Source organism: Cryptomeria japonica, chromosome 11, assembly GCF_030272615.1.
Source record: "Cryptomeria japonica chromosome 11, Sugi_1.0, whole genome shotgun sequence".
NCBI classification, from domain to species: Eukaryota; Viridiplantae; Streptophyta; class Pinopsida; order Cupressales; family Cupressaceae; genus Cryptomeria; species Cryptomeria japonica.
The window spans coordinates 483,603,156-483,617,165 of NC_081415.1; the positions used below are offsets into that span (position 1 = coordinate 483,603,156).

General features: G+C 33.1%; 2 protein-coding genes across 2 annotated transcripts; both read left to right on the forward strand.

Annotated features, from left to right (window-relative positions):
• The first annotated feature begins 242 nt into the window (after positions 1-242).
• On the forward strand, positions 243-929 carry LOC131061828 (heat shock 70 kDa protein 8-like). The gene has a single exon (XM_057995668.2). It carries the CDS (start codon positions 243-245, stop codon positions 927-929), a length of 687 nt encoding a protein of 228 aa, XP_057851651.2.
• Positions 930-11,211: 10,282 nt separating this feature from the next.
• On the forward strand, positions 11,212-12,982 carry LOC131058601 (cytochrome P450 86B1). Its single transcript, XM_057992342.2, has one exon. The coding sequence runs from the start codon at positions 11,269-11,271 to the stop codon at positions 12,844-12,846; it is 1,578 nt and encodes a 525-aa protein (XP_057848325.2). The 5' UTR covers positions 11,212-11,268; the 3' UTR covers positions 12,847-12,982.
• The last annotated feature ends 1,028 nt before the right edge of the window (positions 12,983-14,010 follow it).

Here is a 14,010-nt window from a genome sequence, read left to right on the forward strand (position 1 = left end):
AGAAGCCACTGCTAAGGGTGGATTCAAGGCATGATCTGTGCGCAACGATCTACGATAGGTTGATTAAGGAGAATAATAGTGATTCAATGCTAAATTTAGGAGGCTTTGGAACTGATAAGGCATTTGAACGCATGGTTATGGAGGCTTCACACGTTGAATATCTTCACAACCTCTAATAACATGGGTATCATGAAAATCGATGGAGAAGTTAAGGATTTTTGGTAAACAATTCAAGCATCAAAATGAGAAATGGAGTAATAGGTTACACAGTGGCTTCTAACAATGAGGCAATGAGTGATGATGTTGGAGGAGAAAATCCCTTTGTGGAGACGGCTATTGGAATTGATGTGGGAACCTACGAGTGTCATGTGGAAGTGTGGATGGATTCAAAGGTGGAACTTTTGCGAAATCTAGGAGGACAAAGGATGATGTCGTCCTATGTTCTGTTCCAAGGCGACATTCCATATCATCAACCTCAGCCTCTAGAACTTCTCTCTAGAAGTGTGATCCTTAATGTAAAAATGTCAGTTGGGAGAATGGACACGGACCCTATTATGCATAATAGCCAGAATTTTCCATTCATGATAGAGACACTAGAAATAGGTGTTCGACAATTTATTGCAACACTTTCTAGCGGTGTGTGGCATTCTACCACTCCTAAAGAAGTTCTGGCTATTCTTCTTATGGAGTTGAGAGTGATGGCGGAGGTCCACTTGGGACGGGTTGTGCATAATGTTGATGCAGCAAATGTGCTGAGTGTTTTTATTGGCATGACAAAGCCAGAGTCTAAGACCCCTATTATTCCTTACGTTGAAGTCAGAATGCTAATTATCGATGATGATCATGGAGTAATGGGTGAATTGGTGTTTGAAAAAAATAGTAGGAAAAAATGTTTTGATTTCTATTTAATTTGGAGAAGGCTTATCTGAATTGTACATGAATAAGAGTTTGCAAAATTAAAACCTTGCAGACTGGTTGTGTTATGAGTTTAGAACTGGAAATAGCACAATGAATGGTTGTATCAGTTGATCTTCAAGGAGGAGATTGTTGGGAATGTGAAGTCCAATAGTGACAAGACCATTCCTTTCCACTTCTCCTTGTCTCTTCATATTTGAAGAGTTAAACATTTGTATATAAGAATGAGTACATATTGTGTATGGTGTATCTAATAGTTGTGAAAAAAAACTTTCCCTTCTTGAAAGTGGATGTAGCCAATTGGTGACTTACTATAAATTTTTTTCTCATGTCTTGTTATTTAATTATGTTTTTATTTTGTTATTTTTCTCTTTTATTTAATTAACAAAACCATTGGTAACATTGAAACATCCTATACTTTTTTTATACCATTTGACAATGCTGTTTTGAAATGATCTATTGATGGAGGAATGCATTATGGTTTTGGGGAAAACCTCTTAGCTAAATACCCACAATCCCAAGGATGCCATGTACAAGAACCTCAACCTTTCATGGAAATTTCTAAGAAATATCTAATTGAAAAATATCCTTATGCAACGTTGAGTACATTATATAGCATTCATATTAACATCTTGAATTTTTATATTGGGCACTTCCAATTGGTTTTTTCCTCCTTATCAATTCGAGGAATGAGATGAAAGTGAGAAGGGAGACTAAAAAGAGAAGATATAGAAAAAAATTTAATGGGTATGTTTGATAGAAATGTCTTGATGGAAGCTTTACTTTTTAACCTAAAAAGAAGGCTCATTTTAATTTACCATCTATTTTTCCTATTGATCTAACTTCTCTATGTGTATTTATACGATTGTCATATTGTGATGTAGTGATGTATTTATATATTTTTAATTGGCCTTTTAGGAACTTTTCATACCTTACTCTTACTTTTCCATTATCCTTTAATAATCTCCTAATCATTTACACATGGGATGTTCAACAATTAAACTTGAATTTGACTAACCCAAACTTGCGTAAGATTTGGTTAACATACCAAGTACTTGCAAGAGATAATCCAAGGTATGGGTCAAATAAAATTTTCACCATTTTTAATTTGGTCATGGTACCTTGGACATGGGATAATCACACTCCTTTTCATAAGACCGAATTCAGAATTCCGCATGTACTTAAGCGTATGTGTTAGGGAAAGACTCATTTCCAAAAACCCTTCTATAGCAATTCGTTCTACCCTAAGTAAATCCTACCGCTCCACTAATTCCCACTTCAAATTTCATTCCTTGATTTCCATATTCTCTTGGAGCCAAAATATTCAGTCAATTTCATTCTACCATTTATCAATTCCATGCTCGAGAGCTATCAAGAATTTGGACCCTTGATCCTCTAATTGCATCTCCTTGAATCCAATCATTCAAATTATCTATAAATTAGAGCTCATCCTACAATTTTTTATTAACCAAATAAATGAAATGTTATGTTATTATAATTTGAACACACATACTAGTTCATTTTCATAAAACCACTCTTCATTCATGAAACTAGAGAATTAGCATAGAGTATCTTTTGGTATATTATGTTGATGAAAGATATTCTAAATTAAACTTATCTTTATATTTATTGTTAGTTGTAATTGATCAATTGGGTTTAGTCTCAGTTGCTCACCATTGTCACAATTATCTTACACATATTTTTGGCACACATAGTGAGACCCATGTCCCTTTTTGTTATTATTCAAATTTTCCTCTTTCGATTCTTTTTCATGTGTATGTTATAGTTTAGGGATCATGTCCTAGAATCAACAATTGTTTGGTATCAATCGGTGGATCCAACCAACCTTTACTAACATACATTTTTTTGACATTTTTGGCTTTTTCACTATTCATTTTCTTATGGAGATATAATATTACTTAGTGCCATTCTACAAAAAATAATTTTTATACCTCCTTATTGTATAATTAACCTTTGTGATTGTATGATTTAACACCTTAAAATTTTTATTATGTTTCAAGGATTGCATCCTAAATGAACAGTTTCACTAAAAATCAATTTACTTTCCAATTTGACTATGCAAGCCCACATATTGTTCAAACCATCCATAGATACAAGAAAACCAAATAACCCAACCTGCCACTAATCAAAGCTTTTCTTCTATAGATGAATTCTAGTTTAGTGAAGTTGTCAACATAGTAACAATCTAGTGAGATATGATGGTCATGACTTCATATTGTAGGTATAATTCATAATATTTTGGTTTTAGTGATTATCTCCATATTTCATTAGTTCCAACCTATTATTCAATGGATATGCTTTCCACAATTATTTATCCTTTTATTTTTAGTTTATATGGTTTGAACTATCAATCAATGTCTTGGTGGTTGTGTTTATCGAGCAATATCCATCTTGAAACTTTCTAGGAAGTCAAAGACCACTAAATTTGAAATTACGAATTGTCGCGTTGTAGCCCCATCTATTAAAATCTTTGATTGCACTTTAATTATTGTAGAGGATAAAATTAATTTGTGTTCTTTATTTGTAATTTTATAGAGTGCATGCTCTCCTCTCACATCTTTGGATGATTTTAAGATCATAGTTTCTATATATTCCTCTTTATTTAGATTAAATCCAAGAACACTAATACCACATATGGTCTCTCTTCACACTTCATCCAATCTTAGAGATAAAAATTTCCTAGTTTGTCTTGACATTTAGGAGGCCTTCTTAGGGATTTCATCATTGAAAAGGATACCTCAACCACATAAATCAACAAGATTTGAAAGAGGAATAAAAAATATGTGCCACAATCTAGTTGAACATTATGTTTTAACATATCTTGAGGGCTTCCCAAAGTGAAGGTATCCTTGATTGCAAATGATAATATGTATGTTGACGAGCTAGTGTTCATTGAATAGGCCTCACATACACTTTTGAAATTTCAAGTAAGTTTGGGCCATCTTTTCTCCATTGTTCTTTTTCTCTCCACTCTGATTCAATATTCCCTAGGGTTTGAATGAATAGTGTTTTCCCCCTAGGCATTATTTATTTACCCTTTAATCACATTTTCTACTCCCATTTCTTTATCCTAGCTCTTTTTTCTTCCATTTTTCCTCCATCCATCCCTTTTTTCATCAACTATCCTACATTTTGGCTATTTTTTTCTTTTAATAGGGCTCTCAATTTCCCGTTTTCTCATCTACCCTCTTGAGAGGTCATTACCATCCTAACCTTTTTTTTTGTTTCTTATATATCGGGACATCGATTTCATTCTATTTTTTTTCATGTGATTTATATTCTTTTTTAAAATAACATTACTATAACATTTTTTCAAAGAGAAAAAAATATAGACGCCTGAAATTAATCATTATATTTTATATAATTTTGTGTCTCATTCATTCAATTTCATGTCTCCATATTAATTAAATAATATTTTATCATTTAATAAATATTCACTCCATTCTAATTTATATCCATATTGATTCCCTCTATTACACCTAAGTCCCAGCCTAAACCAAATTATTTATCCTTACTCCATCCTTTTATTACAAAATTTAAATAAATAAATTTTATTTACTTCTTGTCCAAGGGGTTGAGCTTAACTGGTTAAAACATTGGGTTCTCATTGTGGAGACCCAAGTTCAATTCCCAATAGGGACATCTAAAGTGAAATTCTAAGCTATGACTCTTGGCCTTCCAAAGGATGGGGAAGGTCTTGGGGTCTATCTAATCAAACATAATAATAATAATAATAATAATAATAATAATAATAATTCAAAGATATGTAATGGGGATGGGGCCCCCTACTGTGGCCCCACTGGTTCATAGCTCCAGTCAAAATCTATTCAAGGCTTCGTCCAATTACTTATCAAAAAAAAATAAAAAAATCATTTACTTCTTTGATTTTCTTCTCACATGTTACACCCTCCAACTTTTCTTATTAATCCGCCAATCTCCACCCAATCCACCACTAAACATGTGCACACTTAATTGTTTTTCTATATCTACCCTCACCCACTTTGTCCTCTTTTCATGAATTTTTTTATTTTGAGAAAGAACACATGTTCTTGAAGACATGGGTATTGCTTCCTAAAGTACCCAAAATAAATTATAAGTTACTTTTCTTATCCTTTTTGTGTGAAAAGTGAAAATTGTCTTTATGACAAATTTTCCTAAGGTGCTCAAAACTAACTTCCATCCTCTCATCTTATATCATTGTGCCTCTTGACATAATAACATAATTTGAGAGATGCCATTTCATCTCCATTCGTCATCCTTCCCATCCCAAAAGTCTATATAATCTCAATTGGAACTCAAAGCATCCCGTTTCGCACCTTCGCTGGCCAATTAAGCAACCGTAAAAATAGAAGGCATCGTCCTAACCAATCGACTACTCCCAACACTATACCATGGGTCCCTTCATTCCCGTAGACCTTCCCAGTTCTGAGTATAGCAAGGGTTGCCAAACTAGACAAACGATAACGTAGCCTGGGGATCTTATGTAGCTGAAGAATGAATCCCAACGGGATTTGGTCCTTTCCTTCCCGAGACTTAGCCATTTTCACAATCAACCATCGTTACAATTGCATCGTTATGTTGTTGAATCTTGATGAGCACACACCAAATACAACCTTTTTTATACAACGAAAATATTCAACATGAAATGCTTTGATTATTTTGTGTTTTGATTTAATCTCTTTAGACCTAGTTTGAATGTTTTTGATTAAACAAAAACAGGTTTTGAGGGGACCCGGAACTCCGTACATCATATCCAAATATATATCAATAAAGTATCTAGACCAGCATTAACAACAACAAAATAGAACGGGCTACAAGAGAGAAGGACATCATAAACACAACAGCTAGAGGAAAAGGCAACAAAAAACCAGCGAGGTACTGGCAAAAAAGTAACAAAAAACAACCATCCAGCTACATGAAAATATTGAGACTATCAGTATCCTCTTTCTCTAACATTAACATGGTCTTTGTAGCTTCCTTAAGGTCAAGAAGATCTTGAAGCATAGGAGCCTCCACAGCCTTGGTGCTTTGTCTAGTCCTCCTCGTGGTGTGAGGGATATCCTTGGAGCTAGAGACCCCAACATCCATCTCCAGATCCATGAAGCTCCTGTCATTGTGCATTTTCGCCAATCTAGCCACCATAGCCGACATATTGGTAGCGTACACTCCCAGCATAGCCGCACTGTTCTCCATGATCTTCTTGAGGGCAGTCTCAATTTTTTGCATCTTCAAGCTGACCTCCCCAAAATTTTCATCATATCTGTACTTAAAAAGCTCTATAGCTTCACCATTTTTCTGAAGGCAATCCAACATCATTCTTTTTTCATCTTCTTTCCACAGGGCACACTCGTTGCTTTCAGAAACACTTCCTTTCTCTTTTTCATTTGTTCTCGCTTGACCCTCTTTCTCCACAAACCCTTCAATCCTTTCCAATTTAGTCGAGGAAGTTCTCTTCTTAAGAGTTTTAATTTTATGAAACGCCCAACATTGGAATCGGTACATATCAACTGAGGCACTTCTAGCAGTTCCCAATATATCAAACATCATTTCTAGCTTGCCTTGTAAGTCCTGGGAATCCAAGTCCATTGGTTTTGATTCTTGGTTTTTAGAAACTTTAGGATGCTTCTTATCCCCAAAATCAAAATCAGATAAAATAATCCTCTTACCCTTCCCCTTGGGCTTCACCTTGCTAGTAGAGGTTTCCTCCACTGACGAAACATCATTGTTGATCTTGGGGATTCTAACCCTCTTCTTAGGGGGGTTAGAGGCGACGACCTTGTCATCAGACTCAGAATCATCTGAACCATCACTAGAGATATGCTCCTCCTATTTATCATCTAGACTAGCCTTTACCCTATTAACCCTATCTTCCAAATGCTCATAAATTAAAAGGATAAACCCTTGGTGAGCCAAAGGGCTCGACTTAGGGTTCTTAATGTGGTCAGCCAAACAGTCATTAAGGGAAGAAACCAGATAAAAGGGAAAGGAAACCTTATTCTCATATCTAAAATGATTCAAAAACACAAAATGGTAGCTCTAAACTTTAGTAAACCTCCCATCAACCGTAACAAATTCAATAATCACTTTCAACATTTTACACCAAAAGCTTTTTACCTAGTTGGGAACGAAGTAAGTCTTGTCGTGCTTGACAAGCCTCTCCTTTTCGTTTTCATTCTTGGGAAAGGTCTTCACCGCATTGTCAAAGAATTTTCTATCCCTGAAGAATTTGGCCCCTTCCATCGACAATCCTATCACCTCTGCAATCAGCTTCTCATCCAAATTCACCATCTGCCCAAATATGGTGATCCTCTTCTTGTTCCATCCCTTGACGAAGAGTTTGAAACCCTGATCCTGTTTCCCATGTAGCTTCTCCATATAACTAGTTATCCCCCCTTTCTGTAATCTTCTCCATAGTCTAAATGTTTGTTTGATTTCAAAAAGTATGTTTTCTTTCTCTGACATCTTAAAAAATGAACGAACATCACAAAAAGTATATCAAATCTTGAACCCAACCAATAGTATAAACCACATAATATAATGTTTGTTTGATTCCAAAAAGTATGTTTTCTTTCTTGACATCTTAAAGAATGAACGAACATCACAAAAGCTATATCAAATCTTGAACCCAACCAATAGTATAAACACCACATAATATACAGGAATATTATTTAACGTTAAAATTTAACAAATTAGCCATTTTACTGTGTCATCCAAACATATTTGCAACTTCCGTACAGAGAAATCCATTGGAAAATCGTTGACTTATTCAATTAGCAATTATTAGTTTGCTGCAAGTACATTGGCTTTTATTTCAACACCGATCGATGGATGTTATATTTTTTAATAGTTTTAATGGTGGTCAGCAACTAGAGGAATTCAAGAACCTGCACATTGCCAATGAGAAAGGAGAGTTATGGTGTACTTTAGTTCTGATAAAGAAATGGCAGTCCGACCATTAATTGTGGGAATGGGAGGACATTAAGCGTGAAAGATGTTATTTTATTTATATTATAAAAATTATTTGTAATTTAATTAGTTTTTTGGAATGAAAATTATTTGTTTATTTATTTTAAAATTATTTAAGAGTTGCTTTTTTATAAAATCAGTTTATGATTGAATATTAATATTTGGATGTTCAGATAATTACTACATATAGTAATAGTAAAATCTATATTATTTTATGCATATAGTGAGGATATGAGATCCCATACTACATTGTCATTGTAAAACATTTTTTTACATAATTAATTAAAATAATATAAAATTATTTATGATATAAAATCTTTTATCAACTTGTCTCTTAGTCGAAGATGTTTCAATGTAAAGACTCATCCTCTTTTATTAAGTATCTAAAAGTTCTTTGTAAATGATATAAATCTTCCATAAAAAAATAAAACATAAAATAAAATATTTTTTTAGTTTATTTTAATTTCGAAGAAGTAAAGTAAATGGATTACCTACATACAATAGTGACTAAATCTCTCTGCCTTAACAAATCATCTTACATGCTATCATAATATCGCACCTAAATTTCTATGGAAAAGCTATCAAAATATTCCACCTAAGTAACATATAATTTGGCAAGCTATAAATGTGTACCACCTAAACTCTTGTAGAACACTAGTGGACTTGTTATTTTTTCTTATTGCTCACATTAGTGCTTTCAAACTATGATAGCACATCTATTTATATAAATTTATGTAAGAGAATGTTAATAGATTTTTTTCTATTTTATTTATATCATTTATTTTCTATTTGCAATTTTATTAGTTTTGAATGAAAATAAATATTTGTCTAGATTATATTATTAAAATAAATTATATTTATGATTTGATATTAATATATGTATATATAAATAATTATTAAATTTAAGATAGAAGATTAAAAAATGTATGCAATCAATTTCAGGAGATTTAGTAACAATATCATTATAAACATAATTAATTAAAACAATTTATTTATTTATTAAATTTTGGATGCATTCACATATAGAATTGTAGCTAAAATGTCTATCTATATAATTAAAAAAATAAAATGGATAGATAAATAAATAAAGTGATGTTGAAAAATTTATAAACCAAGAATCTTATTACCATACTATGCAATCATAATTTTAATATTATTGCGTTTTATTTTAAATGAACATATACATTTTGGCAAATTCCATGGGACATTTTCTGTTATCTAGCTTAAGTTTTGCATGTTGTATATTCAATATTTTTCTATTTTCTTTTTAGTAAGATCAATATCTTATAGAGTGTTGTTTATATGATATAATTCATTAAAAAGAAATATTTTGGATTTTTTGGAAAAAATATTGAGAAATTGTTAAATGTTGTCACATTAAAATTTTGGTTTAGTATGAAGGTAGATATGGTGATCTAATGTTAACCTTTTGATGCTGATTTTTCAAAGAAAATTGACATAATTTTTTTTTAAGAAAACTATATCTTAGAATCTGGATGAAGATATCACATTCTCTTTTTACAAGTTGATTGAAATACTTAAATCTATCTTCTTCTTTTTGAAATTTATGGGAGAAAATAAGATTTATTAAGAAAAGATTCATTTGAAACAATATTTTATTCCAGTAACATTTAAGAAGTATGCCTTGAACTTAATAAAAAACACAATAGATTAGTAATCTCGATTTTATTGTTTACCTAAATTACTTAAATTGTTTTGTTCTTTGTTCTCATCTTCTTTCTTATATGTACATATATTTTTATATATGCATGTATATAAATCTTTAGTTGTCATTTATTGGCTAAAGGTGTCACACAATCATCTCTTTATCTTGTAATGGCTTTGACTTTCTTTATGTTGACCAAGGATGTGTTATCATGCTTTTGGCCTCTAGTACCATTGTAGTGTTTCACCATTACCCTCCATTAGGCTTCCATTTCAGGTTTTCAACATATTAGGAGTGATTAAAATCTATCCTATCAACATTGATCCTAAATCTTGTATGAAACATCTTAGATACATTAGAAAAATTCATTATCGTCATCTTGTAAGTTGTAGGTTTTTCTCATTCCTTAATAATATTAAATGTACATATTTTTAGATTGTAAAAAATTAAAGTCTAGAAAATAAATTTATTGTATTTAAATAGTAAGGTTTTGTAAAATTGTAACATATACTAGGTGAACAATTTTATAGGAAACTTGTATACAAAAATCAAGCTATCCTTATTGATTTGATGTAAATACCTAATATCGTATTTAAGAAAATTTACATTTTAAATTTTTGAATAGGTAAATGATCATAGGAGTAATTCTTATTAATATCAAAATAACAATATAACAAAAGCCTTGATATATTTGAAATTAATTACTATCGATAGATTTTTTTTGTCACATTCTTTTCTTTCTTTTTCAATATCTAAAATTTACATCCAACAGATTTCTTAATACCAAAACATATTTTAATTTAATTACTATCAATAGATCTTTTTATCATATAATTTTCTTTCTTTTTCAATTTCTTATCTTTTCTCCCCTAATATCATGCATGCAACATGCATTAAATGATACTAATACAATAAATATCTCTTATCTTCACCTAATATTACCTCTTATTTATTTCCCTTAATTTTTATTAATTATAGTATGAGCACTTGTTCAATCAAACCCTTACTAGTTAGGAAAATAATATCATATTTCATCATTAAAGATATAGATCTTGAGGGGATAGTAGCTATAAATTACAATGGTGAGAGCGAAAGGTTTCCATCAAAAAGATACTTTAAATTTTTTTTTTAAAATTATTCTTAAAGTTAATGGATTTGTATTCTGCTATCCACTTCAATGAAATTTCCACAGATTAACCATTTTACTTTATTCCAAACATTAATATTATAATATTACCTCTGATTTATTTATTCAGATAACCTTTCTAAAACGTCTATTCTACTTTTAGAGGCACTTCAATCAAATTTCCACCTTCAATTTAGAGACTACGCTTAAAATGGTGATAACATTCTTTATGAATGGTACCACTCGTGACATCACTGTTAAGGAAATTTAGCCTTCAAACCGTGTGAGCCTTTCTGAAGCGCTTATTCTACTTCGGGAGGCATAATTGCGAGAATGGTTGGCAAGCATTTCCGCCAAACTTCCTTCTACAACCATTTAGATATTCAATTAGTAATTATTACTTCGCTGGAAGAGAGTGCCATTAGCTTTTATTATTGAATTTATATAAGCACCTTCCAGTAAGTGTAATATTATCAGTAGTTCGAACGTTGGGCACCTACCTAGGAGGAAAGAGAGTTATGGTGAAACGACACGTAAAATGTATTTCTAACAAGTCCTTGGAGGAAGGAGAGTTATGGTGTATTTTAGGTCTGATAAAGAAATGGCAATTCTGGATGAAATTGCAGGGAATGGGGTGAGGGTTTTTCTAGTGTGGTGTGTAGGAATAACAACCGTCATATTCATTTGGGCTTTGCAGAGTCGGATGCGATCGAGATTTAGAGGTGCGCCGGTATGGCCGGTTCTGGGCGTGCTTCCCTCATTGCTTTTTCACTTGGGCCACCTTTACGACTGGCTTACGCATCTCGCTATCGTTAACGGTGGCACATTCAAGCTTCTGGGCCCTTGGAAATGCCGGATTTTTACGGCCGACCCTGCAAACATAGATTACCTGTTGAGAACGAGGTACTACAATTTCGGCAAAGGTGAGACTTTCAAAGAATCGTTCCGCGACATGTTCGGTGATTCAATTGTAGTGCAAGACGGGGATGCTTTCAAGCGTCTCAGTGTGTCTGTCGGCAAAGCGCTCTCTTCGCCTGCCTTCCGCGACTTTGTGTCTGCCCTCCTGCCGGCCGTGATGCAGCACAATCTTCTTCCTGTTTTCACCCACGCCTGTGAAAATGCCGCCATTATCGACCTGCAAGACGTGTTCCACCGGCTGGCTTGTTATAACGTCTGTCTCTTCGGTGCAGCTGTGCAACTTGATTGCCTCAAACCGGGTCTGCCCAAATTTCCCTTCATAGAGGCCTTCGAAGAGGCATTACAGTCGCTCATGTTTCGCCTCCTCATGCCCCCCTTTTGGTGGAAAATTTTGAGGTTTTTTAACGTTTTGTCTGAGCGCCGACTTATCAAAGCCAGAGACTTTATCTATGGCTACTCTATTGAAGCATGGCAATCTCGCGGTAATCAGGACAGCTCTCCTGAGGCTAACATCGCCTCGGCCTTCTTTCGGTACGAGGGGGAAAGCGGGCGCTTTTATTCCGACCAAAGAGTGCATGAGTTATTCGTGAATCTCATTTTAGCAGGTAAAGACACGATCATGGCGGGGCTCACATGGTTCTTCTGGCTGGTAGCGAGGCATCCCCTTGTTGAAGCTCAGATTTTAGCAGAGCTCCGAGAGATTGTAAACCAGAGGAAGAGTCCTGACGATCAGGACCCGTTTTGTTTTAGCTTTGAAGAAGTAAAGCGGATGGATTACCTGCATGCAGCAGTGACGGAGTCTCTCCGGCTGTACCCACCTATTCCCATTAACTACCTGCACGCAGCGGAAGACGATGTTCTGCCCGACGGCACGCCCGTGGAGAAAGGCGCGCAGGTTTTGTACTCGATTTACTCTTCGGGCAGATTGGAGAGCGTTTGGGGCAAGGACTGCCTGGAATTCAAGCCGGAAAGGTGGATGAAGAACGGTAGGTTTGTGAGGCAATCTGATTTCAAGCTGGTAGTGTTCAACGGAGGACCTCGGCGCTGTACGGGCATAGAATTTGCGTACTGGCAGATGAAGTGGGCTGCGGCTTCCATTCTTATTCGTTATCGGGTTAAGATTGTTGATAAGCATCCTGTGCTTCCTAAAATTGGGCTCACGCTTTTCATGAAGTATGGTTTGCTAGCTACAGTTCACCAAAGGGAAATGGCAGATGATGAGAGTAGCAAATAATCTGGCAAGCTAGCGAAGCATACCACCTAAGCTTCTATGGCAACTGTAGCAGACGCTGTTCCGTATTTTGTTTACATGAGGCCTTCATTAAGACCTGCTTAATTATGTTATATTATATAAATAAAATTTCAGTAGCCCTATTTTAAATTAATTTATATAAAAGATGTTAATATATGTTTTCTATTTTATCTTCTTTTATAAAATAGTCATAAATTTTGTTATTAATTTATTAGCTTAATGAAATGCTTTATTTTTTATTTTAGAATTATATTGTTATTAAACTATATTATTAATATTATGCTTATGTTTAAATATCGATATTTCGATATGTAAAAGGTAATCAGTTTTAAGATAAAAGATTAGAGTTTTTATGTAAGAAGTAATGTTACGATATTGCATTACTATTGAAGAGCATTTTTTGACACAAGAGAGAAGACCTAAGAATTGAGCATGCTTGAACAATTGTTATAGCATTTGTTGATTTTAATGTCCAATATTTTTAATTATATGACACTAATAGTTGTGACTTTAAAAATGTTAGTGTTGATCATGAGCACCAATAATTGAATGAAATACATTCTTTAGATCTAACAAGAAAAAAGTAATGTGGTGTCACATCAACACACCAATTAAATTTGACTTAGCGTACAACTACCGGTCTAAGTTTTTTTTCATCTTTATGAATATCCCAACAAAAAAGAACGTTGATGTGACATCATATTTGATGACGTGGTCTTGAAACTTTAATTACATAGAACTTGTAAAAATATACTATTTTATTAAAATTTAATTGCATTCACCTAAATACTAGTAACTCAATTTTCTATCTATATAATTAAATTTTTTTAAATATTTATTCATATATATTATGAAAGAAGATTAGATAAATAAATAAATAAGTAGAACCCAAAATGTTATTAACTAACAATCATATTTAAATGTATAAAATTTGTAGTTGACTCTAATTATTTTTAGATCATGAAATAGATTAATAGGTTTTAGTAGGACATAAAATGAGTTTTGTTATTTACAAAAAATAGTAGCATCAATTAACACAAAGAACCATTCTTTATTTACACAAAAGAGGTAGAGTATTTTGTTGATTGTTTTAATAGATTAGTTGGTTGTTGTCAATCGACATTATAAATAAGCATTTTTTTTAAA